This window comes from Colossoma macropomum, unplaced genomic scaffold (genome assembly GCF_904425465.1).
Source record: "Colossoma macropomum unplaced genomic scaffold, Colossoma_macropomum, whole genome shotgun sequence".
NCBI classification, from domain to species: Eukaryota; Metazoa; Chordata; class Actinopteri; order Characiformes; family Serrasalmidae; genus Colossoma; species Colossoma macropomum.
This window is the reverse complement of record NW_023494788.1, coordinates 6,365,896-6,391,476: the sequence shown is the minus strand read 5'-3', so window position 1 is coordinate 6,391,476 and position 25,581 is coordinate 6,365,896. Positions and strand designations below refer to the sequence as shown.

General features: G+C 40.1%; 1 protein-coding gene across 2 annotated transcripts in view; it reads right to left on the bottom strand.

Annotated features, from left to right (window-relative positions):
• LOC118806655 (septin-7-like) overlaps positions 1-23,682 on the bottom strand; it is a 59,062-nt gene extending 35,380 nt beyond the window's left edge. Inside the window, exons 1-2 of one of the 2 annotated variants that reach the window (XM_036568156.1) lie at positions 23,449-23,682; positions 15,157-15,256 (exon numbers count right to left, since the gene is read on the bottom strand). In XM_036568156.1, coding sequence (XP_036424049.1) covers positions 15,157-15,256; positions 23,449-23,487 — 139 coding nt within the window. In that variant the 5' untranslated portion in view covers positions 23,488-23,682. The remainder of the gene's footprint in view (positions 1-15,156; positions 15,257-23,448) is intronic. The other variant, XM_036568157.1, reaches the window with a different exon arrangement.
• Positions 23,683-25,581: the final 1,899 nt, after the last annotated feature.

The window sequence follows — 25,581 nt, the reverse complement described above, 5'->3', positions numbered from 1 at the left end:
TGCATTATTTTGAGAACATTTGGTTATCCCGGTGGTCATCTTGCTGCTAAACTGAACGGCGCTGGATGAGGATAATAAATATTTAAATGCTGGAGGAACTAAAAGGGCTCTGATTAGGAACAGCTGGAGAAATATTTGTATTTGTGTATTTGTGTAAGACAGTTTTAAAAACTTTCAGGCCTTTCTGGAACTTCCAGCATGGAATGAAGACTTTCGGTCATGACATCACAGATCAAAATAATAGTTTTAAAATAGAAACTGTTTAAAAAGCTCTAATACACACTGAAATCAACTCACCAAAGTTTGGACACTGATAAGTTCTTTCCATTAACACTCTTGTGTTTCTTTATAACACACACAAAAACCTAATGAATGCAAATAAATAAGAAATTATGCTCAGCACTGTTCACTGTTCTGATAATAAGTCCCGTTTTGCACATGCTGCCTCTCCGTTACATGCTTTTTTCCAAATGGATAGTTAGTTGAATCAGTTTAATGAGCTTAATACAAGAATAATTAATAAAAAGAGCATGTTGTGTTTGTTTATCCTCTGCGGTTCTCTGAGCTGTGACTGGGTGATCGTTTTCAAGCCTGTAGACCAGTCGGCCCATGATGGCACTTGATTTGGCCCACCAGAAATACCCCGTAAAACCACCCCCTCACCCAATGAGAGAACAAACATACTTCTATATTGATTTACTAAATTTATATTTTCTTTTAAAACTGTATTTTTGTAAAACTAGACCATAATGTTATAAAATACATATGTAAAGACTTGAAATCTGCCTACTCTCTTTATTTGTATATTGATTTGTCTTTTTGCCTCTTGGCCGACCACAAACATTGCACTTCGGTCCCCCAAGACAAAAAGTTTTGGCACCCCTGCTGTAGAGCTACCAGCAAATGTGTATGTAGCACAACATATTTAACCAGTATTTGGTTTAATGACAGACTTTATGTGTAAAATTAGCGTTTTGAACACTGTTAAGCGCTAAAATGAAAAGCAAGACACTCCTGATGACTCACGCCTTGCAGAGGGAGTACGTGTGAAACAGCCTTACTGTGTAACCGTGTTGTGCTGTGCGGGGAGACCGCAGCAGCTGTTAACTTAGATCAGCACTTTTTAAACAGAATCATACTCCATTTCAGAGTGATTCAAATTTGAAACAGTGTGATTACCACCCCACTGTACATCCCCACTCACTAAGACCAGTAACCGTCTGATCCACAGGTAGGACACAGAGACGGAGGGCTACGCACACACGCAGATGGAGAGGCAGATGAAGAGGGTGTGAACGGTCATACAGGGAGAAGGCTGGGCAGATGGGTGAAGAGCGTCTGTAAGACAGGATCAGACGCACAGCTGAGGAGATGAAGAGCAGACTGAGAGACAAATGGACACGTTGGTTTCACGAGAGATTCCAAGCATTCCTGCCTTTTATCTCTTCTTCCTTTTCTTCCTGTCTACATGCTAATGGCCACAATTTACCCCCGGGGCAGGAGCAGCCAGAGCCAGACCCCAACACCCCCGACCCTTCTACAGACACAAGCACGCCCCTCTCTCCCCTTCAGCAGCTTCCCTCATACAAGAGCTTTCCAATTACAATTACTTATATATATATATATATATATAAAGAGAGAGAGAGAGAGAGACTGATGCGTATCATACTGTATGAAATTGGATCTAAGTATGTTGTACTGCACTGTATCAAATACTATCTAAACATACTGCACTGTGTTGTACCATATGTTGAATCATGACTAGCATTTCAGCCTGTGGCTACTGTGATAGCTTGGGGCTAATATAGTAGCTCCTGGCTCAAGCAAGATATGAGGACATTATAAAGCACAATTTTTTCTTTCAAATATTGTACTTTTATGACACTGAATGCTCTTAGAAATAGAAAATGGAAACAGTAACATATGAACACCTACTGAGGTACATTTTCAGCAGCCATTATTTTTACTGCACTGAATCAATACATCACTGAATCGTACTGAATTGAATGTTACATATTGTGATAAACATACAGCCATGCACAAAAGTTTGACCACTCCTGGTCAGACGTTTGTTGATTTTCCAATATTTCTGAAGTGAAAATATGTCAACACGTCCTCTACAGGGAACTGACTTAAACAACGCATTTTCTGATAACTTTAGCGCAAAATTTCACAAGTTAAACATATTGGAAAAGATAAAACATAGAATAGCCACTGCGTTTTCCCACTTATGCTCTACACTAAACCTAAACCGACTTCAACATAATGAAGCTGCTTGATCAATACTGTACTGCGTACAGTCACATCAGTACAGCTTACTGAGCTGAACTGAGAGTGAGAAAGTGAAGACAATGTGAGGCCCATGTGTCCCACTAACAGAGTCAGCCAGGGCTGAACCGCCGCCAGCTACAGAGAAATAACTCCAGCTAACCTGGAGACGAGAGAGAGAGAGAGAGAGAGAGAGAGAGAGAGAGAGAGAGAGAAAACAGGAAACTGATCTGGAATTCTGAAAATATGCTGAACAAGTTTTTACTGTTTTGTCTACAGAGCATATTAACAGAATATTACATTAACAGAAACTGAGAGAGAGAGAGAGGGAGAGAGAGAGAGAGAGGGAGAGATAGATAAGAGGGAGAAAAGGAGAGCGGTAAAAAATAAAAGAAAGAGAGAGAGAGAAAAGGGAGAAGAGGGGGAAAAAGAGAAAAAAGAAAGAAAACAGAAAAAAGAGATATGAGGGAGAAAATGAGAGAGAGAGAGAAAGAGAGAGAGAGGGGGGGAGAAAGAGAGAGAGAGAGGGGGAGAAAGAGAGAGAGAGAGGGAGAGAGAGGGAGAGACAGATAAGAGGGAGAAAAGGAGAGAGGTAAAAAATAAAAGAAAGAGAGAGAGAAAGGGGAGAAGAGGGGGTAAAAAGAGAAAAAAGAAAGAAAACAGAAAAAGAGATATGTGGGAAAAAATGAGAGAGAGAGAGAGAGAGAGAGAGAGAGAGAGAGAGAGAGAGAGGAGAGAGAGAGAGAGAGAGAGAGAGGAGAGAGAGAGGAGAGAGAGAGAGAGAGAGGGGGCTTCTGTTGTGATAAGCTCTTTGTTTGGAAATGATGTGGTAGCAGCACTCAGAGGTCAAAGGTTACCCTCTGATGGAGTGGAGATACACACACACACACACACACACACACACACACACACACACACTTAGTTCAGTAAATGACTAAATTAAAATAAATGGAGACCAAAGAACAAACAAACTACAAACAGCTGAAAGGCATGATGGGAAAGTGAGTTATTTGTTGGTTCCTCTCTGAGGCGACTCAGAACCGCAATCTGACAGAATCAGCATGCATGAGTGCGCACACACACACACACCACACACACCACACACACACACACACACACACACACACACGGCTAGAGACGGTGATTCTGTGTTTTTTGTCTTTTAGCTTTGGTTATAACTCGGTCAATATCCAAATGAATTATGCAGAAGTTTGGGCGCCCTGGTCAGATGGCACAACGTTGTTGATTTGTTGAAGTGATAACAAGTTAAACATACCCCCTACAGAGAACACACTTCTGCACATTTTAATGCACCATTACTGTTTATTTACTTAATTAAACACATCAGAAAAACATAAAATGCATCCAGGGGAAAAGTTATGGAACATGTTATACTTTATCTTTTTTCACAGCATAACAACACAGCATAACGATTCAATAACCCATTAAAGCAGTGGTTCTCAGTCCAGTCTTCAGGGTCCCCCAGATGCTCCACCTCACAATGCCTAAGGACAGGGCCACAATGTGGACCATCTGGAGGCCCCTGAGAACTGGTTTGAGAACCAATGACTTAAAGGGATAGTGCCAAAATTAGTTAATAACTTATTAAAGGGACTGTTCACCCAAACAGAGGTAAGTCAACAAGTTCTGAAATATTTACACACACAGAAATATATATCTACATATATGTGTACACACACGCATACACCACACAGACATATACACACACACACATATATATATATACACACACATTTCAGACCTGTTGGAAATACTGCAGTCACCCACTACACACACACAGCACTGTGTAGTGTAGAGTTTAGCTCTGCTCACTAGAAGCCATGAGGTAATAGAGTAAGTGGAGCTCAGCAGAAGCTGCAGTGCTGCTATCAAAGCCAGTAATACAGCAGTATGAGTTGGGGGGGGTTAAACACTGCCTGAATGAGAGGAACAGGACACACACACACACACACACACACACACACACACACACACACACACACACACACAGACCCGTTTTAATCTGGTGGATTACTCAGCCGAAGCTTCCCTCCTGGACAACAGGTCACCAGGCAACCCGGCCTGGACCTGCAGGCTAAACAGGTCACACACGATAATCTCACACACACTCACACACTCACTCACTCACTCACTCACACACTACAGGCCAAACATTTGTAAGCGTCACTAAATGTAAATAAACATGACAGGCTGATACCGTATTAGTAATGAAGAAATCTACAGATCATTTTGAGAAGAGTGGTTTAGTATGAAATGGTTCACTGCAGAAAAACTTACTGACTGATTTCTTTACAGTGGTGGTGATAGGAACCAGAGGTTACCATGACTACAACACAAATATAGACATTTTAATTACTATCCAAACCACCAGCAAACCTACACGTGTCTTCTGAGCTTTAATACGGAATGATGATGGTGAAATAGTGCAATAGTTTTCTATGGGTGCTATTTTGTCTTACAACACCCTACCTGTATCCCTCCACCCTACATGGAATTTGAAAATACATTTTATGTTAAAATCGTCTCAAGATTATCATAAAACAGTGTCTCAGTCATCAGGCAGTGAATTCATAACCATTTCATGTAGTAACTTTCTGTGAGGGAGCTTTTAGAGGGGGACGTCTGGTTCCTATCACCACCACTGTGAACAGTTCTGACTCGGTAAGTTTCTCTAGAACAGAGCGTTTCACACCAAACCACTCTGAATCACTCTGTTGATCTTTATTGTAATCCAGGGGTCTTTAATTCAAATTCAATAAGGTCCAGTTAGAGAAAATGTCCTCAAGCAAAGGTCCAGAACATCATAATGTCTAACTTGCATCATGACTCAGTGCCATATACTGTTTACTGAAGTAGCCTAGTAGGTATGTCAACATCTTATACAGTCAACAACTGAATATCAAATCAAATAAAGTACAGTTCAGTCATATTTCAACAACATCAGTCACTTTTCTCTTTTTAGAGCAGGAAATGTGAAATAACTTCCCTCTGACTCACTTTCTTCTCCGACTGCTGTTCCTCGCCTCGTCCCTCCCCTGTGTGTGCGTCACTCACTCGAGTCTCAGTGCTCATCATAATGCACAGATCTGATTGGCTGAGTAGCATCACGTATGATATTTACAATGCATGTGATTGGTCTGTGGGTTTCCCGTTCCGCTAAACTGGTACCATAAAGGCTAGAAAAGTTACGCCGAATAAAATAGGACCACCCCGTCAAAATCCAATAATAATCCATAGTTTATCAGTTATAGGTCCAGGTCCGCATAGGACAGCGTCTGGGTCCGGACTCGGACCGGGTTCCGCCTATTAATGATCTCTGTTGTAACCTGTTAATTAGACAGAATGTTAGAAAAATCTGTATAATTCACCTTAATAGACCCATAAATTAATGAGTGAATGAGAAAAAAAACAAAAAAACGATACTTTTAGCCTACTTTTTTATTGATAACTGTATTATTACACTGAGCACTGGTTGCTAAGTAGTGACTGGCTTTGCGGTGCAGCTAACTGTTGCTGAGTTTCTACTTAAGCACATACAAAAGCAGAAAATGGACACATTCAATAACTTCTATTAAATAATATTTGATCTGCAGCCCATTTGGTCCGATTCTGAAGAAGAGAGTGACCGCAAGACTACATCAAATTCTGAAACCATCATTGATCCTAAGTAGAGGTAGGCAATACGCAATGACTTAGTGCTATCGTGATAAATATTTTTACTGTTATCAACAACATGCTTTCCTGAGCATGTCATAGATATGAACCCCACGTAAACAACAATGACCATTAAGCTTTTTCATTAAACCAATACTTTTTCATGAAAAAAAAAGAGCATAAATAAACCTGTTTAATTGGGTTAATGCAGAATAAGTGTGTGAAACTGAAAGAGTTTTTAAAATGTAGCACTACTAGTACATTTTGTCTGTGTATCAAAATATCATGACATGAATTGTGTATCATTAAAACGTCTGTAAGTATTGTGATATGACATTTTTGCCAGATCGCCCACCCCTAATCACAAGTGAGCTTTTCAATCAGTATCTTTGACAAAACAACTAAACAACCAAACAGAAACAAACAGAATACAACTCAAACAAGATGGGCTGTGAAATGCTTTACAGACTGAATGGAACAAAACCACATTCAGCTTCATTTAAAAATACTGTAAAAGCTGAGCTGAACCTGATATTGTGACAGTTTTATACATTGGCCAAAAGTTTGTGGACACCTGCTCATCCACTGTTTCTTCTGAAATGAAGGGTATTAATAGTGAGATTGTCCCTCTTTGCTGCAGTAACAGCCTCTTCTCTTCTGGGAAGGCTTTATACTAGATGTTGGTACATTGCTGTGAGGATTTGATTGAGCATTAGTGAGGTCAGGTACTGATGTTCTGCATCACACCAGCTCATCCCAAAGATACTGGACGGAACTCCATCCCTCCAGAGAACGGCCCAATGCTGGGGGGCTTTATACCCCTCTACCCGACCTATTCTATTGGTCAATGTTGTCTATGGAGATTATACAAGCTGTATCAGCAGTGGGCGCACCTTAATGCAGCTGAATTCACTAATATGAAGGGGTGTCCACAAACATTTGGACGTATACTGTAGCTCTAAATGGTACTACTTTTTTCGAGGAAGGATTTTTGATACAATCTTAAATGTTAAGCGTTTAGCATTTGTCAACGCATATGCAAATGCATATTAATTAGTTGTTATTAGTTAAGACATGACTTATGGATTAATGGAACTTAAGGACTTAGGAGAGACTTTCGCATAACTGGTTCAACCTAGTTGTATAAAAGCAACAGAAGGTCACGCATTATTATGACGAACATCATAGTTGTGATACAGTCGCAGGAACGAGCTGGAGCACAGTAGATTAGTAGATCTACCATCATGTTATGTGTGATAATGATAAACCTTGATTGTTTTATTGCTGAAGCAACACCGTACAGCGCACACACGCAGCGCACTGGCCGATTTGCTGGTTCTTAAGCTTTCAGCAGGTTTCAATGTGAAAAATGACAACAATGCAGGTGATCCTTCACGCTGACGAACAGCCTTAAACAGGAGAGCAGGACGTGTAGAACGGTTCTGTCAGCAGCTGCAGGAGCTGCGAGCGTGTCTGAGAGGGCGAGACGTCACGACTCGCTATCAGATCCTTTCACACAGCTGAGTCACAAACACCCAGGATATTATTTATTTTGTCTACCTGAGCGCAGCAGGTGTGATCCCCCCAGGCATCTCGTCTACTGTGTCTTCATAACACGAGTTATTCAATAACGCACACACAGACAGTCCGATGCTCCCCTTTAGGCCTTTATTTAAATTAATTCGAACACGTGTATTATTAATTATATCCTGCACGTCAAACAATGGCAAAAATGCAACATTATTTCTCAATTTTATTGTTCAATTTTTGCCAGTTTTTAAAGAGGACAGATCTCTGACCAATCACAGTCGTCTCTGGTGTTGGCACGGCAACAATCAAGCTGACAGATCGGCTAAAAACATTTTTCGCAAACATCAAAAGGATCAACATCTTTGAAAGTAGCTCAAACAGAGCTCAAACTGAGCTATGAACATCCAAGTTAAAGGTGGGCGATATAGCAAAAACATTGCAATACTTCAAGAAATGTTCATGATACACAATGTCATATTATTTATTTTTTCAGATATCTCAGCAGTTGGAACAGAAAAACAAAAGAATCACAAGTGCTACATTTAAAAGACAAACCTCAAAAAACAATCAAAACCTATGAACACAATGATTTTTATTCCATATTTGACACTAAATCTTGTTAACTGGGACTAATTTTGCTCTCTTTATAATGAAACACGCCGTGGTCAGTGCTCTACAAGTACTGACGATATTCATGATGTGTTCAGAAAAGCATACTGTATTGTATTGTTACATAATTTATCAAGATAACGATATATACTGTCAAATTGCCCAGCCCTGATCGTAAAAGCTTCAGTTCCTGAATGAAATGAAGTTCTCTACGTTTACTTTTGTATCTTTTACTTTTCCAAAATGGAGCCAGTGTCATCATTTCCTTATTCTGTGAGGAGCGAAGGAGATCGATCTGCACTTGAAGACCTTCTGCTCATTTGTACCACCAGCCAAAACAGCTGTAAAGAAATTCAGCCATAAAAGCTCCTGATTGGTGCACTCAGACATGCAGTTTGATCCCTAGAAGCTTCCATTAGCTACTTTGTTAGCGACATTAGCCTCTTAGCTCCAGTTAGAACAAGAGTAGGGTTTGTTTTCAGACCAGGAGTTACATGATGCAGACCAGCCCACCACTGTAACTGTATTGCTCACACACACACACACACACACACACACACACACACACACACACACAGCTGCTGTTGGAACAAAACCTTGTATCTCCATTATTGTCATTTTCCCTTTTTTGACATGATTCAAAAACGCCCGTTGGCCTTTACATTCCGTGCAAATTTCATGATGAATCGGAAAAAAGAAACGGCCCAGAATTACTTGGAAAAATCTCTGGTTCCATTAACTTACATTAAATGTTAAGTATGTTTTTTCCTTCTCCTGTAAAGTTACCATTTTGGTGATACAAGGTTTTGTTCAGACAGCAGCGAAATGCTACATCGAGATAACCGAGGCGGCTGGGTAGTGATAAAATAATAACTGCCAAAAACATTTATCTTCAATGTGACATAATCATGACAGTCAATACGCTAAAATTTATGCTAGCTAAGTAAGTTACTGTCAGCATTTCTAACTAGCTTTTTCATTCGTCTTCTCAGTTCCACCTTGTTTTCTGTAGTTTTTGACGCTGCTGTTCATCTTTACACGATTCACTTATGTAAACTGCTACACCGCTAATGCAAAATGCTAATCTCTCCAGGCCGATGTTACCTTATTCGAATTTCCACTCCACCTTAAATAGTGCAGCAGTTACATGCTAGCACACATACAGGCTCCTGAATGTAACTGCTACATCACTTAAGGTGGAACAGGAAGCAGCTTCATCTAATCTCCGTTCACCATACGAGACTCGGTTACAGTCAGCAGACCAGGGCTGCACTACTTGAGGTGGGGGCTGCTGGTTTAACCCCTCAGTCACTACAGATAATAATATTGTTACTAATGATGATGATGATAATAATAATAATAATAATAATAATTTTATTAATATAGTACTTTTCATGCTGGTGGCAGCTCAAAGTGCGTTACAGACAGGTGATAAAACAGATACAAGAAATTACAAGTTTTAATTTAGAATTATATAATAAAATAACACAGATTAAATTAAAGATAAAAACCACGAGATGTAGAGTTTTAATTAAACACTAATTTACAGAGAGACGTTTTAGATGTTTATTAAAAGTGAGCTCTGAGCTTGACTGTCTAATAAAAGGTGAACTGAGCTCCACAGTTTAGAAGCAGAATAACTGAAAGAGTCTCTCTGTTTTCTGTATTTTACAGAGGGTATTTGTAGAAGGTCAGTCTAAGATCATAAACAGACAGACATTCTGTGATGTAAGCGGTGCTTTAAGGTCATTTCGAGCTTTAAAAACTAGTAGCAGTGCTTTAAAATCCATGCTGAACGATACAGGCAGCCAGTGTAGCTCTTTTAGAACGGGAGTGATCCGATCTCTCTGCGTTGTTTTTGTTAGGATGCTGATGAACTGTTTTCTTAGGAAGTCCAGTAAGAAAACCATTACAGTGATCAACTCTGCTTGTAACAAATGCATGAACAAGTTTCTCTGTGTCGCTCTGAGAGAGAAAAGGCCGAACTTTAGTGATATTTCTCACATGATAAACAGCTAATTTAGTGACTGTGTTCACATGCAGATAAAACAGAGCTCAGAGTCTGAGATCACACCCAGGTTTCCTACTTCAGGTTTGGTAAATGAAGCTAAAGAACTGAGATACACGCTTGGTTGTAATATTAATGTTTATCTGAGCATTTTTGAGCTTGTGTAAGTTTATATATTAGCTCACTGTAACCGGCCCAAAACACTACCGGCCCACCGGGAACTCCCCCGGCTTTGGCTCCAACGCAAAACACAAGAAGCAAACTTCAAACACCCAACATGTCTTGGCTGATCAACCACATTCGGGCCGAGGACGAGAGCCGTGTAAACGATATTTCTGGCCGAACTATCGCTGTAGCTATGTTTGTAGTGTTGAAGCCTGTACTATAAACACCTCTGAATGTACAGCGCTGATCTTTCAGCTCAATAAACGCGCCACATTTTTCCACACCATTCTCCCTAACAAAGCCTCGGCCAGCTGGCAGGAGGGAGAGATAGAAAACCAAAGAACGGAAATGCTTGGGAGGAAAAAAACGAGAGAGAGAGAGGGAGAGAAAAAGAGGACAGGAAACAGATTTTTTCCCTCTCTGTAGTTTTGGAGGGAAAAATGTAGCGTGGAGCCAAAAAGCCGCGGCGTCCGTCTCCGTGAGTGACAGCGGGACTATAACTGACTCCAGAACAGCGTGAACACTCCCCTCCGCTCGGTCACACACTCTCACTGCGCCCTGGGGTCAAGAAGGACTACAAACACCCCCCGGCTTCTTCTACATATCCTCAGACTGCTCTCAGAATTCGTCCAAGAGGTGGACGACCTGGGGAAAACTTATTATGATCAATTTGATGAACATTAAAAGGTAAAGACACCTTTAGTTACTGTTTTATGCAGCCAACAATTCATCATAATACAGTGAATATGTGGAGGGTTAGTCTATTAGGTTCTGTGCTGAGAATCAAATTCAACATAGAGGTGGATAATCTGATGATATTTATTATTATTGTGATGAATTATGTCACATTTCTCTTTTCTGAGCATACCGCCAGTCCTTAAAGAACACTGAGCAACTGCATGTTGCATTACAAAGAGAACATAATCGGTCCAGTTTATCAGATTTAGTGAAATGCAGCGTTTGAGACGTTATAAAAACACTGTATTCATAGTTTTTGACAATATTTTACAAATCCAGCACATCAAACCTCAGAAAAACTAAAAACAGTGATATATATGACGCATCATGATGTTTTGTGATGCTGTATTTTTGCCATATCGCCAAAACTCTTTCATATAATATGCATTATTGATAAAGTTAATGAGCTGCTGTTTGAGTGTTTTACTCTGCACTAAAACAACATCTTACCAATCCGACATGGCTGGTTTCGACTGCCCAGCACTAGTTAGGTGTCGTATTTATATACTCCAGTGTAACTGATAAACAAATGAGAAGATATATTTCTGTGTTTCACTTCAATGTTAAAATGGCTCTGTAACCTGTTGTTGTTCTACATCATCAGCTTTAAAACCAAAGCCACTTCCATTTCCACCGCAGCTGTTTTTTACCTGCTGTCATCCAAACAGCCAAGTTACCAACGAGACTAGCTGAAATTGTGCTCAAAGTATGCAAAAACGCTCGCTCTGATTGGCTGGCAGAAAAGAGAGGCTGTAGCTGAACCACTGCAACTTCGAAAGTTCAGTTATCGCCCAGCTCTATCGCTTCTCTTCCTCTCTTCCAGCTGAACTGAACCCTGCTGTCCCTCCAGCTGTCTCTCATTACACTCTTCACACAGCACACATCTCACTCCCCACACACCCTGCTGAAAGAGACTGAGAGAGAGAGAGAGAGAGAGGAGGGGCGACAGAGAAAGTGAGAAAGAGAGAGTGTGAGAGAAAGAGAGAGAAGAAAAGAAGAGAGGAAAAGAGAAAAAAGGAAAACAGAAGAGGAAAAAGAGAGGATTGAGAGATAGAGAAAGAAAAACAGGCAGAGAGACATGAAGAGGGTAAGAGAAAGAGAGACGGAGGAATGACAGAGGGATAGAGGGAGACAGAGAGAAGAAAGGAAGAGAGAGAAAAAATGGAGAAAGAAAGAAGAAAGGAACAGAGAGAAGGAAAGAGAGGGAATGAGAGCAAGAACACTAGAGGAGAGGAAGGAGAGAAAGAGGAAGAGAGAGAAAAAGGAAGAGAGAAAGAAGAAAGGAAGAGAGAAAAGGAAAGAGAGGGAATGAGAGCAAGAACACTAGAGTGGAGAGTTATGAGAGAAAGGGGAGAGAGAGACAGAGTGGGAGAGAGAGAGGGAGAGGGAGAGAGAGAGTGTGGGTGGAAGCACGTTTCAAAAGCTTCGTAGGAGTGTTAAAATAGCACTCACAGCGTCGAAAGGAGTACAGTACTCAGAGTGTGTGTGTGTGTGTGTGTGTGTGTGTGTGTGTGTGTGTGTGTGTGTGTGTGTGTGGTGCCACTAAAATGAGTGTGACCTAAAAAAATAGGACGATGCTGTAAAAAAACTGAAGCCTGAAGCCAGAAAGAAATCAATAAAACACCAAACAACAGAATAAATCCATATAATGGACATAAAGAGAGAGTGAGAGAGAGAGAGAGTGAGAGAGAGGGAGAAAGAGAGAGATAGAGAGGGAGAAAGAGAGAGATAGAGGGACAACAAGCAAACTGTTTAGCACCAGAAAACCAGTGTGATTCTGTCTCTTGCTCTCTCGCAACTTCAGTCTTTCTCTTTCTCAGCGTCTGCCCTTCTCTCTCTCTCTCTGTCTGTCTGTCTGTCTGTCTCTCTCTCTCTCTCTGGTTTCTATGGTGAAGTCTGATCTATATTTTCAGAAGTGAATTAGTCACAGCTCATGATACGCTTATTAAATGAGGACACTGTAACCCACAGAGTGTGTGTGTGTGTGTGTGTGTGTGTGAAAAACTTTCCAGTCCAATCAGGTCGACTGTATGGCGACTCCTTCTACTGTAAAATATTCAACTCGACAAGCCAATTTTCAAGGCACACATAAAAACAAATATATATTAATATAAAAGACCAAAAAAATCTGAACACCAATATATCAACACTGTTGGAACAAAACCCTGTCTCTCCGTTTTTGTTGCATTTCAGTTTTTAACACAAATTGAAAACTCCAGCTGCCCTTTATACTGTGTGAAAATTTCATGACAAATGGACCAACAGAAAAGGTCCAAAAAGGCTTAAAATAAAGTCTTGTTACACTGACTTAAAACAAAATTTAAGGATGTTTCTTTTTCCAGAGATACGAGTTTTTGCTCCGATAGCGAAGATGTATCAGTTAGTCGGTGAGAAATAAGAGGACAATAAAAGAAGCCCTGTTTCACAAGCCCACAGTCCATCTACAGTCTTTAAAGATAAAGGTTTCTAAAAGGTCGTTACAGCCTGAAGCTGATTTTGTTTCATTAAAAACTGAACTATAATGAGTTGTAATAAAAATTATATTGAAATTATAAATTATTATGAAATTATAACTCAAACTGTCTAAATAACATCATAATTGTGGGTGACCTCGGCAATAGGTGCTCATAATGTAGATCAGTACTGGAGTCAATCAGTGTTCTACCCTCTGAAGACGACGCCCACCTCGCGCTGCGCCGACCAGACATGAGTTTGAAATGTGACGTGACTGAGAGAACGAAGCCGCTTAAAACCCTTAACACAGAGGCTCAAAGCGCAAACACCACAAACAAGCCCTAAAGCACAAACTCTAGAAGATAAACACCCACAAACAAACCCGAACAAACTGGGCGACTAACCACATTTTATTTTCAGTGATGATTTGTCCTGGGTTACAAATCCAGAGCACTCCTTTCTTTTTTTATTTGCTTTTCAAGTGAATTACATTTAAAGTTCAAAGAAATCTACTGTTAAAAAGACCATTTTTAAATAAATAAACGATGTTTGATGTTTCCAAAGTCAATGAATAATAGTGTTAAATAATTGTGATCTCAAAACTGAGCAAAATTATTATGATTATGATTTTTGCCATAATTGAGCAGCTCTATATAACTCTAACAAACAGACTTAACCCTAACTAAAAAACTAAAACCTAACAAAAAAACTAAGCCCTAGCAAACACACTAAACCCTAACACACTAAACCCTAACAAACACACTAAACCCTAACACACTAAACCCTAACAAACACACTAAACCCTACCACACTAAACCCTAACAAACACACTAAAACCTAACAAAAAAACTAAACCCTAACAAACACACTAAACCCTAACACACTAAACCCTAACAAACACACTAAACCCTAACAAACAGATTAAACCCTAACAAAAAAACTAAACCCTAACAAACACACTAAACCCTAACACAATAAACCCTAACAAACAGACTAAACCCTGACAAAAAAAACTAAACCCTAACAAACACACTAAACCCTAACAGAAAACTAAACCCTAACAAACACACTAAACCCTATCAGACCTAACCCTAACACACTAAACCCTAACAAACAGATTAAACCCTAACAAAAAAACTAAACCCTAACACAATAAACCCTAACAAACAGACTAAACCCTGACAAAAAAACTAAACCCTAACAAACACACTAAACCCTATCAGACATAACCCTAACAAACACACTAAACCCTAACAAAAACACTGAACCCTATCAGACTTAACCCTAACAGACTAAATCCTAACAGACTAATCCCTAATAAACAGACTAAACCTTAACAAACACACTAAACCCTAACAGACTAAACCTTATCAGACTAAACCCTAACAAACACACTAAACCCTAACAAACTAAACCTTAACTATCAGACTAAACCCTAACAAACACACTAAACCTTAACAAACTAAACCTTAACTATCAGACTAAACCCTAACAAACACATTAAACCCTAACAAACTCTAAAACACTGAGGCTTTCATCTGCACTAACACACGGATTCTCTCTACCACACACACAAACAAACAGGCAAGTAAAGAATGTGTCACTCAACTATGACCACCTGTGCTCTCTCTCTCACACACACACACACACACACACACACACACACACACACACACACACACAGACAGACAAACAGGTGTGTGACTTACCAACCACCATGAGTGTGAACTCGAAGCCCCTCTTGACGGATTTGCGGTACACCTGGTTGGGCAGGTTGGCGAAGCCCACATATCCCTCCAGATTCCTCTGCTGGAAGAGACCAATCAGATCAAACACACTGAATTACACAGCAGCCTGCGCTACTACAGCATCACACACCACCAAAAGACCCCCCCTCTAACAAAGACCACCCTTAAAACACTCAGCATCAACCCTATCAAACATCTTACTGATAATCCATCATTCATCATGTTCATGTTTTCCCCCTTTAACTGATGATGACGTTTCCTATCACTGTACGAAAGAAGCTCCACGCTGCCTTTACTGTTGGAAGCACTGCAATAGTTTCTGATTAAGCGTGAACACACATTAATTACGCTGTGGAAACATTGATTAGATCGATCTGAGTAACAATAAAAGGCCACTGCATTGTGAACTGTTTTCTCATTGGTGTGTTTCCTTGAATAAAACGATAATTTATGACAAAATAAAAATGTAATAATGTTTGGCTTCGTTAGACCAAGTTTTTCACAAATCAAATGAATACACCAGGAGCACTGAGTAATCATGGCATTAAATGGCAGTAACAGCTGCTAAAAACATAAATATCAATAATAAAATATCAATGTCCTCCCACATAAATCAACCACACTACATTAAAAATGCTAAAATGGCATTATTCACCCTCATAATCACCCCAATTACATTAACTCCTCTCTGAAGGCCTCGTAGCAGCCTTCCCACCCCCCCGGTGAAATAGAAATCGACCTGTTTGATATTTCTATTAATATAGCCAAATAAAACAGTTACACTGAAAATATAATTACAACGTAATTAAAATATTTCTTAAAGATTTTAATTCAGTAAAATTATTCATTAGATCAGATTACATTAGACTCAACTTCGTTGTCGTTGTGCAGAGTACAGGTACAGAGCCAATGAAATACAGTTAGGATCTAGTGCAAAGTACAGTATTACTTACATATAAAGTGCCAAAGAGTGGTAGAGTGGTAAAAATACAGATATGCAAGAATAAATATAATATACATACATACATACAGAGTGAGCGGAGAGAATGCAAGCGTAGGTTGTATGTACCACAGTCGGAAGAAAACCTTGTATCTCCAAAATGGTAACTTTACAGGAGAAGGAAAAAACATGCTTTACTTTTAATGTAAGTCAATGGAACCAGACTTTCTTCCAAGTTATTTTAGTCATTTCTTTTAGCCTGTTTATCATTAAATTTACGTAAACTGTAAGGAGTAACAGGTATTTTCAAATTATGTCAAAAACTGAAAAAGGTCAAAAATGGAGATGCAAGGTTTTCTTCAGACAACAGCGACAAATAAAAGCAGCATATATAAAAAGATGAGTGCGCAGAGTAAAACATTTACAGTAACTAACTGTGCAAATATGAATAGTGCAGTAATAGACTGTGTAAATATGAATAGTGCAGTAATGGACTGTGCAAATATGAATAGTGCAGTAATACCAAGACAATAGTAACATTCAAGGCTGAATTGTAGGACCTCCAAATCAGGCTGACATTGCATCTTATGGCTACTGTGAAAAGGGTTTAAAAATACTAAAATAGCATGACCCCCCCCCAAATAATCACCCACACTAAAATTTTTAAAATTGCATTATCCATGTAAAAATACACCCAAACAAACTGCATTAACAGCATCCAAATTACCCTGCTTTGAAAAACACCAATCAGCACTGTCCATCTCTCTCACCCCGTTAAAATACTCAAAAATCATCATTTCTTTCGATCCCTTCAGGCTTAAATCAAGCTTTGAGAGTAATATCCCTCTCAAACAGTTCTAAATCCCCCACACCCACAAAAAACACTCAAACACTCTCACTCAACACCCAAACAAACTGAAAGACACAAAGAAAAAGACACAAAGGGCATTATCTCCTCAAACCCCCCACCCCCCCCCCAATAGCTAGCTTTCCTCAAAAAGCCTGAAAGCCCCCCCACTTAAAGCCCTCAAATAGCATTATCCCCTCCCAACAACACATTCAGCTCCGCTTTAATTACCCTGAAAATCTGAAAGTGATTACCCCACTCAAACAGCGTTAACCCCCCCCCCAACACACACACACATACACACACACACACATACACACACCACCCCCCAACACTTACAAACAACATCCCCCTCTGACGCAGGCTGTACAGAGCAATGAGTGATGCTACAATAACATTACCATCTGTCATTACATAAAAGTCAGAAGATGACCCAAACACAAAAAAATAAACAATTTTAAATCAATAATTTCCGCTACACACTTTGCATACAAAACATTTGCTTATGCTTTATTTTAGGGAACACATTAGAGGCTTATTAAGGTCTCATTATTAGTTTGTAAACGTCTGCGCAACAAAAACAAACCCGAACTGCACAGACAGACCTGCAGACAGACCTGCAGATAGACCTGCAGACTGAAGGAAAAAGTGGAACTTCAGGAGCACGAGGAGCTTGTAGGAGGAGTTAGCAGGCTAAGATAACAGTAGTAAAGATTTGGAGGGTGTGGGGGGGCGAGAGAGGGAGAAAGAGAGAGAGAGAGAGAGAGAGAGAGAGGGAGAGAGAGAGAGAGAGAGAGAGAGAGAGAGAGAGACTATGGGGAGGAAGAAGCAGCTAACGCTGCTCTTCAGTATTTACATTTCGTATCAAGTCCATGATGAAGTCGATGTCGTCATGGAGACAGTGGATTTCGCTCCAGATGACCGCGAGCGCCTTGCCAAGCTGCAGGCTCTCCTTCTCTAACTTCTCACACCGCCTTCGCTCTACCTCCTTCTCCTCCTCCGCATCCTTCTCGTCCTCATCGTTCTCTAATCTCATGTCGGTGGCCGGTGCACGGTCCGAGAACCGGACAGAGTAAACCGCTCGGCTCTCCACACGACTGCGGCCTCAGCGTGCACAGGCCCGATGGAAAACTAACCAACCCACAATAATCATTTAAAGAGAGCGAGAGAGAGAGACACTGAAAGAAGGGAGGGGGCATCAGATTGCCAATTAAACCCTGCGGCTCTGATAGGATGTGACACTATTTCAATCCAACGCAAACTTCACTGCACAGCAGTTATCAGGCGTTTAAGGCCATCGTGAACATTGCGGCGTCCTCCGTTTTCGCCCACTAACAACGTAACAAACTAGAAGGAGACACAACAAGGTCACCCGAGGCCTGTAGACAAACCCAAACATCAAAAGTACACTCGCATTTGCATTTCATTGGGTTACACTTAAAGAAATACAACCGGACAATTTCCTTGTGCTTAGAAAAGATCAGGAGACCCAGTGGCTCAAAGTTCACTTCAGCACCTGCCCACTACCTCCTATTATAAGTGTGGACCAAGTCAACAGGGTTCACTCTTTCACTAAGTACAAGAAAATTCATCCTAATTACATCTATGGAAAATGTTTCAGACGCAGCAGATAGAAACTAGGTTGAAAAACCATTGAGGAGGAATTCCACCAATTTTTTAAAGAATTTCTGCATAATTCAATCATTGAGATGAAAACAGAGTCATTCAGAGTGGTTTGATGTGAAAGGATTCAATGTAATGTATTGACTTAGATTTCTTTACAGTGGTGGTGATAGGAACCAGGGGTCGCCATGACTACAACACAAATATAGACATTTTATTTACTATCTAAAACCACCAGTGATCATACATGAGTCCTCTGAGTTTATATGGCACGTTGATGATGGTAAAATAGTGATAAATCTAAAATAAATGCATTTTCTTTGGGGACTATTTTTCCTTACTATGCTCTGAACGTATCCCTCCACGATGCATATGTATTAGACTAAACCTTTCTCTCAAAACTACAGTAAAACAATATCTCAGTCATCAGGCAGCATTTTCATAACCATTTTATGTAATAACTTTCTGTGAGGGAGCTTTTAGAACATTCTATAGTTACTGATGTGTTATTACATAGTTATAGTCATGAGAAAGTGTCACGTGCAAATCTCAAACTTTGTTTTTTGGTTTTTAGATTTATTTTTTTCATATTTTCAGTTTCATTTGAATGTCTTAGTGTGAGCTAGTTGTCTGTGATATCTTGAAAGCAACCTGATTTGATCTGATCTGGTCCAAGGAAAAAAAATAAACATGAATAAATCCTGACAAAACAAGAGATTATACACCATTCGATCAACTGCAGTGCATCTGGAAAAACAGCTTTATTTTAGAAAAGTGCACATACGCAGCAGATAAGAGTGAATTCACTTCAACAATTTGTTTTATTGACTTTTTTACCTTTTTTTAGATTCTATCCGCTTGTTCTGTGCGCATCAATATTTCAGAGGTTAAGAGATTTCTTACTTGGCCAATAAAACCGATTCTGCCGTCATCTAAGAGAAGTAAACTTTAATCAAATACCAGCAAAACTGCAGTTCCCAAACACACAGCTGTGCACTGGCAGCTACATAAAGCCCAGCAGTATCATAAGCCGATCTATAGTGAGTGCAGCCTATGCGGTGGTCTATTCATAGCGCTGGCCTCGTTCTCGTCGCCGCCCGGGGCATTTTCCACACTTTCCCTCTCTCTTACGTAACAGCATCGATGCTGCTACATCGATGTTATTGCATCACTTCCTGCACCTGAGGCTCGTCCACAGTTCTTCCAACCACGGACGAATGGAATAAAGGAAAAAAGGAAGGGACCAGGGTGGAGGAATGGAGGAAAGAGAAGGGTGGGAGGGGTGAAAGAAGGATGTATACACTTTAAAAAAAATAAAAGGGGGGTTTTAATGGCTCTGGGCATGGATGTACATTTCTATGGAAACAATAATTGATCGTAAATCAATGTGAATCCGATCCAATGAGCCTGTAGTTTTATGAGCGTAGGTGCATTTCAACATCACTGGAATGTCACGGATACCACAGTGCAATTCCCAACGGGATTCGTGCCACTCTGTATCCGCCTCAGGCCCGGACAGAGCATCCTGGATGACATCATCCTCACTACCACAATAAACAGCTACAACGTCCTCTTGCTTAGTGACTCAGTGAATGTCGAGGGATGTGCTAATTTTAGCTTTGGGAAAGGGTTCAGATTTACGCTCGGTGAGAGGCTTGTTAGCACAAAACACCACATCCAGAGCTGAATTGACACCTACAGCACTGAATGAACACCAACAATGGTGAATTCACTCTCCTCACGCTGAGCTCAGCCTCACAGTGCTGACATCATCTTCCACGGCACCCTTGGCTTAGTTTCAGAGTGTATATAGAGAAGTGCGCCAAGTGTTGTTTTGCACTGGGTAAAGGTTAAAATTGATACTTAACCCTATGGAACCCAGCGGCCATCTGACCGGCCACTTTTCAAAGCACTGGGGCGACGGCCCACCAATTTTGCTTCGAACCCAGGATGCTTACAATGAAAAAAAATCCCCACTTTTAACCACTTAAGCTGCATGACCTTTAGGCACAAACAGACAGAGTCAAACTTATCAGCAGAACCAATCAGTATCTGCATTTCAGCTGGGGGGCGGGGCATTTTCCAAACAACAAAACCTTAGTGAGTTTGTGTTTAGTGAGAAGTGTGTAATGTTTCACACTATATAAAATCTACTAAAAGCTGGTTTCAATATTGCTATAACTACAATTTGATGTTCTTGCATAGAGGAAGCCATGACGTTATAAAGGACAGAAGTTGTTTCTACTCATACAAGAGGAAGCTCTTATCTCTATGACTACGAAATAAACTCAAAACCACATTACAGCCACATTAACATTTCATAAGCGTGTTTGAATTCACTGGTAATTTCTGGCAAAAACTGCGTAATGTAAGTCAATGGAACCAGAATTTCTTCCAAGTTATTTTTAGTCATTTCTTTTAGCCTGTTTATGATTAATTGTACATAAACTGTAAGGAGTAACAGGTATTTTCAAATTATGTCAAAAACTGGAAAAGGTCAAAAATGGAGATGCAAGGTTTTCTTCAGACAACAGTGACATAAAAAAGCAGCATATATAAAAAGATGAGTGTGCAGAGTAAAACATTTACACAGTAGTTTGAGCAGTTTTTCAGCGTTTGTCTCAAATAACGTATGTTTTTTGGGTTGTTCTGGCTTCAGAGGAAGTTTTACTTACTCAGTCAGTGACTCAGTTGTCTTTATCAGTCAAAGAAATCTGTCACTCCACCACTGACTGTGCAGGTTCCACGTTAGTGTTTCTGTTTCATTTCTGTCCCACCTGACGGCCCCTTAAACTCCTCCCAAACTGCCACCAGAAGAGAGTCGCGGCGCCTGCACATCCAAGTTGGCCGCAGCTGAACTTATCAGCATGTAGAATCAGGGCTTTCCTGTACGAGGCTTCCTTTATCGCCGGACGAACTGTGATTTTCGAAGCTTGAAAGCTCATTCAGAGCGCAGATCAGATCGATAAGAGCTTCTTAACACTTTGTTTAAACTTTTTTTAATGACATGTTCCTATTAATGCGTTTTCTTGTGCAAAACGACAGCTTGTGAGACGACTACAGGAACGTTTGGCTTTGTCAGACCACATTCTTTACATAGCAAAATAAATGCAAAATGCAACAGCAGTGAAAAACTGCAGGATCAGGTAAAACGACAAAAACAATGACAATGACTTTTCTGAGTTGGCCTTAAAGGGTTAACAGATTTGGTGATACATGGTAAAAAAATCTCTTGTATTTACACCTATTATATTTAATGAACACCCAGAGCAGTGAATTCACTGACATCATCCTTATTCTCATAATGTAAGCTATAAAGTCCTGCTTGATGAGTCAGCATACAGGAGAGGGCTAATTTTAGTTTTGGGCTGCGTAAAGGGTTAATTTTAGGTTTAATGTTTGGCAACACGACATCTCTCTAACACCCAGGGGAGGGTATTTGATGGTATTTATCATCATAATAAATTAAATCACAATAGTTTTCTAAGCACGTGTGGAGATATAATCAGGACAACAATGAGCAACCATGTTCATTATGAATAGGGCATAATCGGACTTCTTTAGTTGGGTTTAGTGCAGGACAGATTGCAAAACATTAAGAAAAATGATTGTGGTCGTTGTTTTAGTCAGTATTATTAACTATGGTGCTTTTTTGTCTGTTCCAACTCCAGAAAAACAGAAAATACATTATCATATGAGCACGGAATTCACTCCTCCCGCATTAAACTGACTTATACAGTGCTGAATTTACTGGTACATGGCTGAATTCACTGTTACAGTGCTGAATTCACTCTCACGGTGCTCTCGCGCCATTAAAATCTGCATTTAATTTGCGCCCACATGGACCTTTACGAATACTGCGGGTGTTAATTCACCACTTGGGATTTCGCTCTGCACTTTACAGTCACTATAACAGAAACATCAGCTCACAGCTGAGAGGAACGAGATACGGAGCAGCGCTGAACAGGCCTGCTCTCTGTTAGCTGCTGCCTTTCTTTCTCATCCCCCCATTGATATGCATCCCCACTCCTCTCCCCTCTCCTCTCCAGGCCTGTCTGTCATTCTCATTAGCCACAGGGCTGCTCACCACCACATACCGCGAACTAACAGCCACTCAAAAAAGATGGTTTTCCAAGGGTTCTTCTGTAAAGGGAATGACTGAGTTCTATTTAGAACCATTTCATGCCTAAATGCATCACTGCACAGCGAAGTGGTTCTTCAGATTGATGGAGAATGTGCTGAAAATGGGTCTAAATAGCACCAAAAGGGGTTCTGGTATTGTTAAGACGCCAAGCTTGTTACAATAGAAGAACCTTTTTGGGTACTACGAAGAACCATTTTCAAAGAGATTCTACACAGGACCATATAAAACACATTCGCCAACAATCTGAGGAACTATTTCACCATACAAAGGACCATTTAAGCGTGCAGATGGTTGGGTACAGAACTCAAAGATCCAAATAGAACCCTTGAAGAACCACCTTTTTGAGGGTGCAGCACTTCATCTGCTTTTATAAGAGTATGTAAGATGGTAGAGGCCCATTCAGCAGGAGATGGAGGATGTGGATCCTGGTGATGTCCTGCTGTGGGCCTGCCAGCCATGACTGCCCAGCCTCTCTCAGCAGCAGTGTTAGTAAATAGGACCGAGTAGCTTTGAATTAAGCCTCGTAATAGTGTTAATTCAGTAGAGCAGAAGTGATGGAGGGTAATCAGCTCAGGCTCCGTGCGGTGCATAGAGACACCCAGAGAACCGCCGCACCACTCAAACGCAATGAATGGGTTCTGAGTGCTGAAGGAATCAATGTTAAACTCATGCATGGAGAAATATCGGAGCTGGACTCACCGCAACGCTGGAAACAGCGGACTCGGGTCTCTCGATCATCGTGCAGCGCCTCCGCCCAGCCTCGACGCGAACAGATCAGGCGTAAAACACCGAGAGTCGAAGCGACAAAGGGGTGGATCTCCACCTCTGCACCACCGCGCTGCCTGCGGACCCGCCTGCTCCTCTACACCGCTCTGTGTGGACGGCAGGACGCTGTGAATGCCATGCAGCCCGAGGGGAGAGTCAGCAGCGCCGCACTGAAGGCCGCCGGACTGTGGGCGGGACTGAGGGCGTTCTTTTCCCCACCCGTTTTCAGGAAGGCCCGCCTCCTCCTGCATTACGATTGGCTGGTGTTCTCAAAGCGGGTCGCTGATTGGACAGTCGAGATCTCGGACGCGTCACTGTAGAACACACTGGAAAATTGAGACGATTTTTAAAAAAAGATTTATCTAATATTTATTTATGTTTACAGTTATAATTTGTATTATAGACAACATCGAAATATACAGAGTTTATACGTAGAGACGAACGTCACCTGTAGAAAAAAATAAAAATATATTTATGTTCGTAATTTATCATTTGTAAATATGCACTACAGTGAATTATTATTATTATTATTATTATTATTATTATTATTATTATTATTACTATATTATTATTATTATTCATAACAACAGTGCATGCAGATAAATAGTTGGCAAATCACGTAAATAAATAAAATAAATTCTTGTGTCGTCTGTACTTCACTTGTAAGTGAGGGGATTTATTATTGAAACAAATTTAATAAATTATTTATTCTTTCTAATAAATCGAACGTCCTAAACGCAGCCATTTTATTCACTTTACTATCCAATCAGCGGGCTGCTTTTGAACTTACTAGCCAACCCGCGTGCAGGAGGCGGGATTTGTCTGAAAATGGGTGGGATAAAAAAACATACCGCTTACTCTGAATCCAGGCGTTCATTGGAAAGCGACTCGAATTACGTCATGTGGGCGAACACCGCCCGCGCGTTCGGATTGGTTCAAAGCTGCACGCAAAGAATTGTGGTCGTTGAAGTTTATAAACGAGAGAGGACTAACGAGTTTAAGAGGGGGAAAAGGGTATTTTTGCTTTTTAGCGATCGTATAAGCGCTCAAATATCAGCGCGAAGCAGCCGATTCGCTTAATGTAAAGGTTAATTGGAACTTAATGAATTCTAAAACTATTTTAATTACAGTTTTTTTGTAAAGCTTAATCCTAAAATCTAGGACGTACAGCTTTAGTGTACGAGCGCCATCTAGTGGACTTTGTAGTGGAGTTTAAAAACAGAAATTCAGAAAGATTAGGTGAGATAAAGTGCAGATATACAACAGTGTGAAATGGGTGCATGATAGACAACACTGGACAATAAGTTTACAGAACAATACATTTACATGACAAACATAAATGATCTTAACTAGACAGGACAGCAACACAGTGCAGCCTATTAAGTCATCAGCTTTATTTTTAAAGCACATTTAAAAGACTACAGGAGCCAAACAAAGTGCTGTACAAAACAAAACAAAAGCTATGTAACATATATTATAATCAGTAAAATCAAAGTAGCAGTTTACCTGAATACGAACGTAAGAGCTATTAATCATTTCAGAGGATGTAAAAGCCTGGTAGTATATGAATTAGAGTACCATAGCAGCATTCAAAGACTAAGGATTAATAATAATAACAATAATAATAATAATAATAATAATAATAATAATAATAATAATAATAACAATAATAATTTAAAAACAGAAATTCAATAAGAAAAGGCTCAGAGTGGAGTCACTTTTACTTTATTTTTGACAAAAGCTAAAACATGTTGGATTTATTCATTCATTCATTCATTCATTCATTATATAAAAGCTCAAATAGTCAGCAGAAAAACAGACAAATCTTGATTTGCTGTGGTTTGTAGGCAGGTGGCACTCAGTCTGCACTGATCTCTGAGTAGCCTTTATCACATATATCCCTGCTAGAAAAAACAGCACAGACCAGCAAAACCAGTATATCGTTGTTGTTGGAAGAAAACCTTGTATCTCCAAAATGGTAACTTTAAAGGAGAAGGAAGAAAACGACTTTACTTTTAATGTAAGTCAATGGAACCAGAATTTTTTCCAAGTCATTTTGGGCCGTTT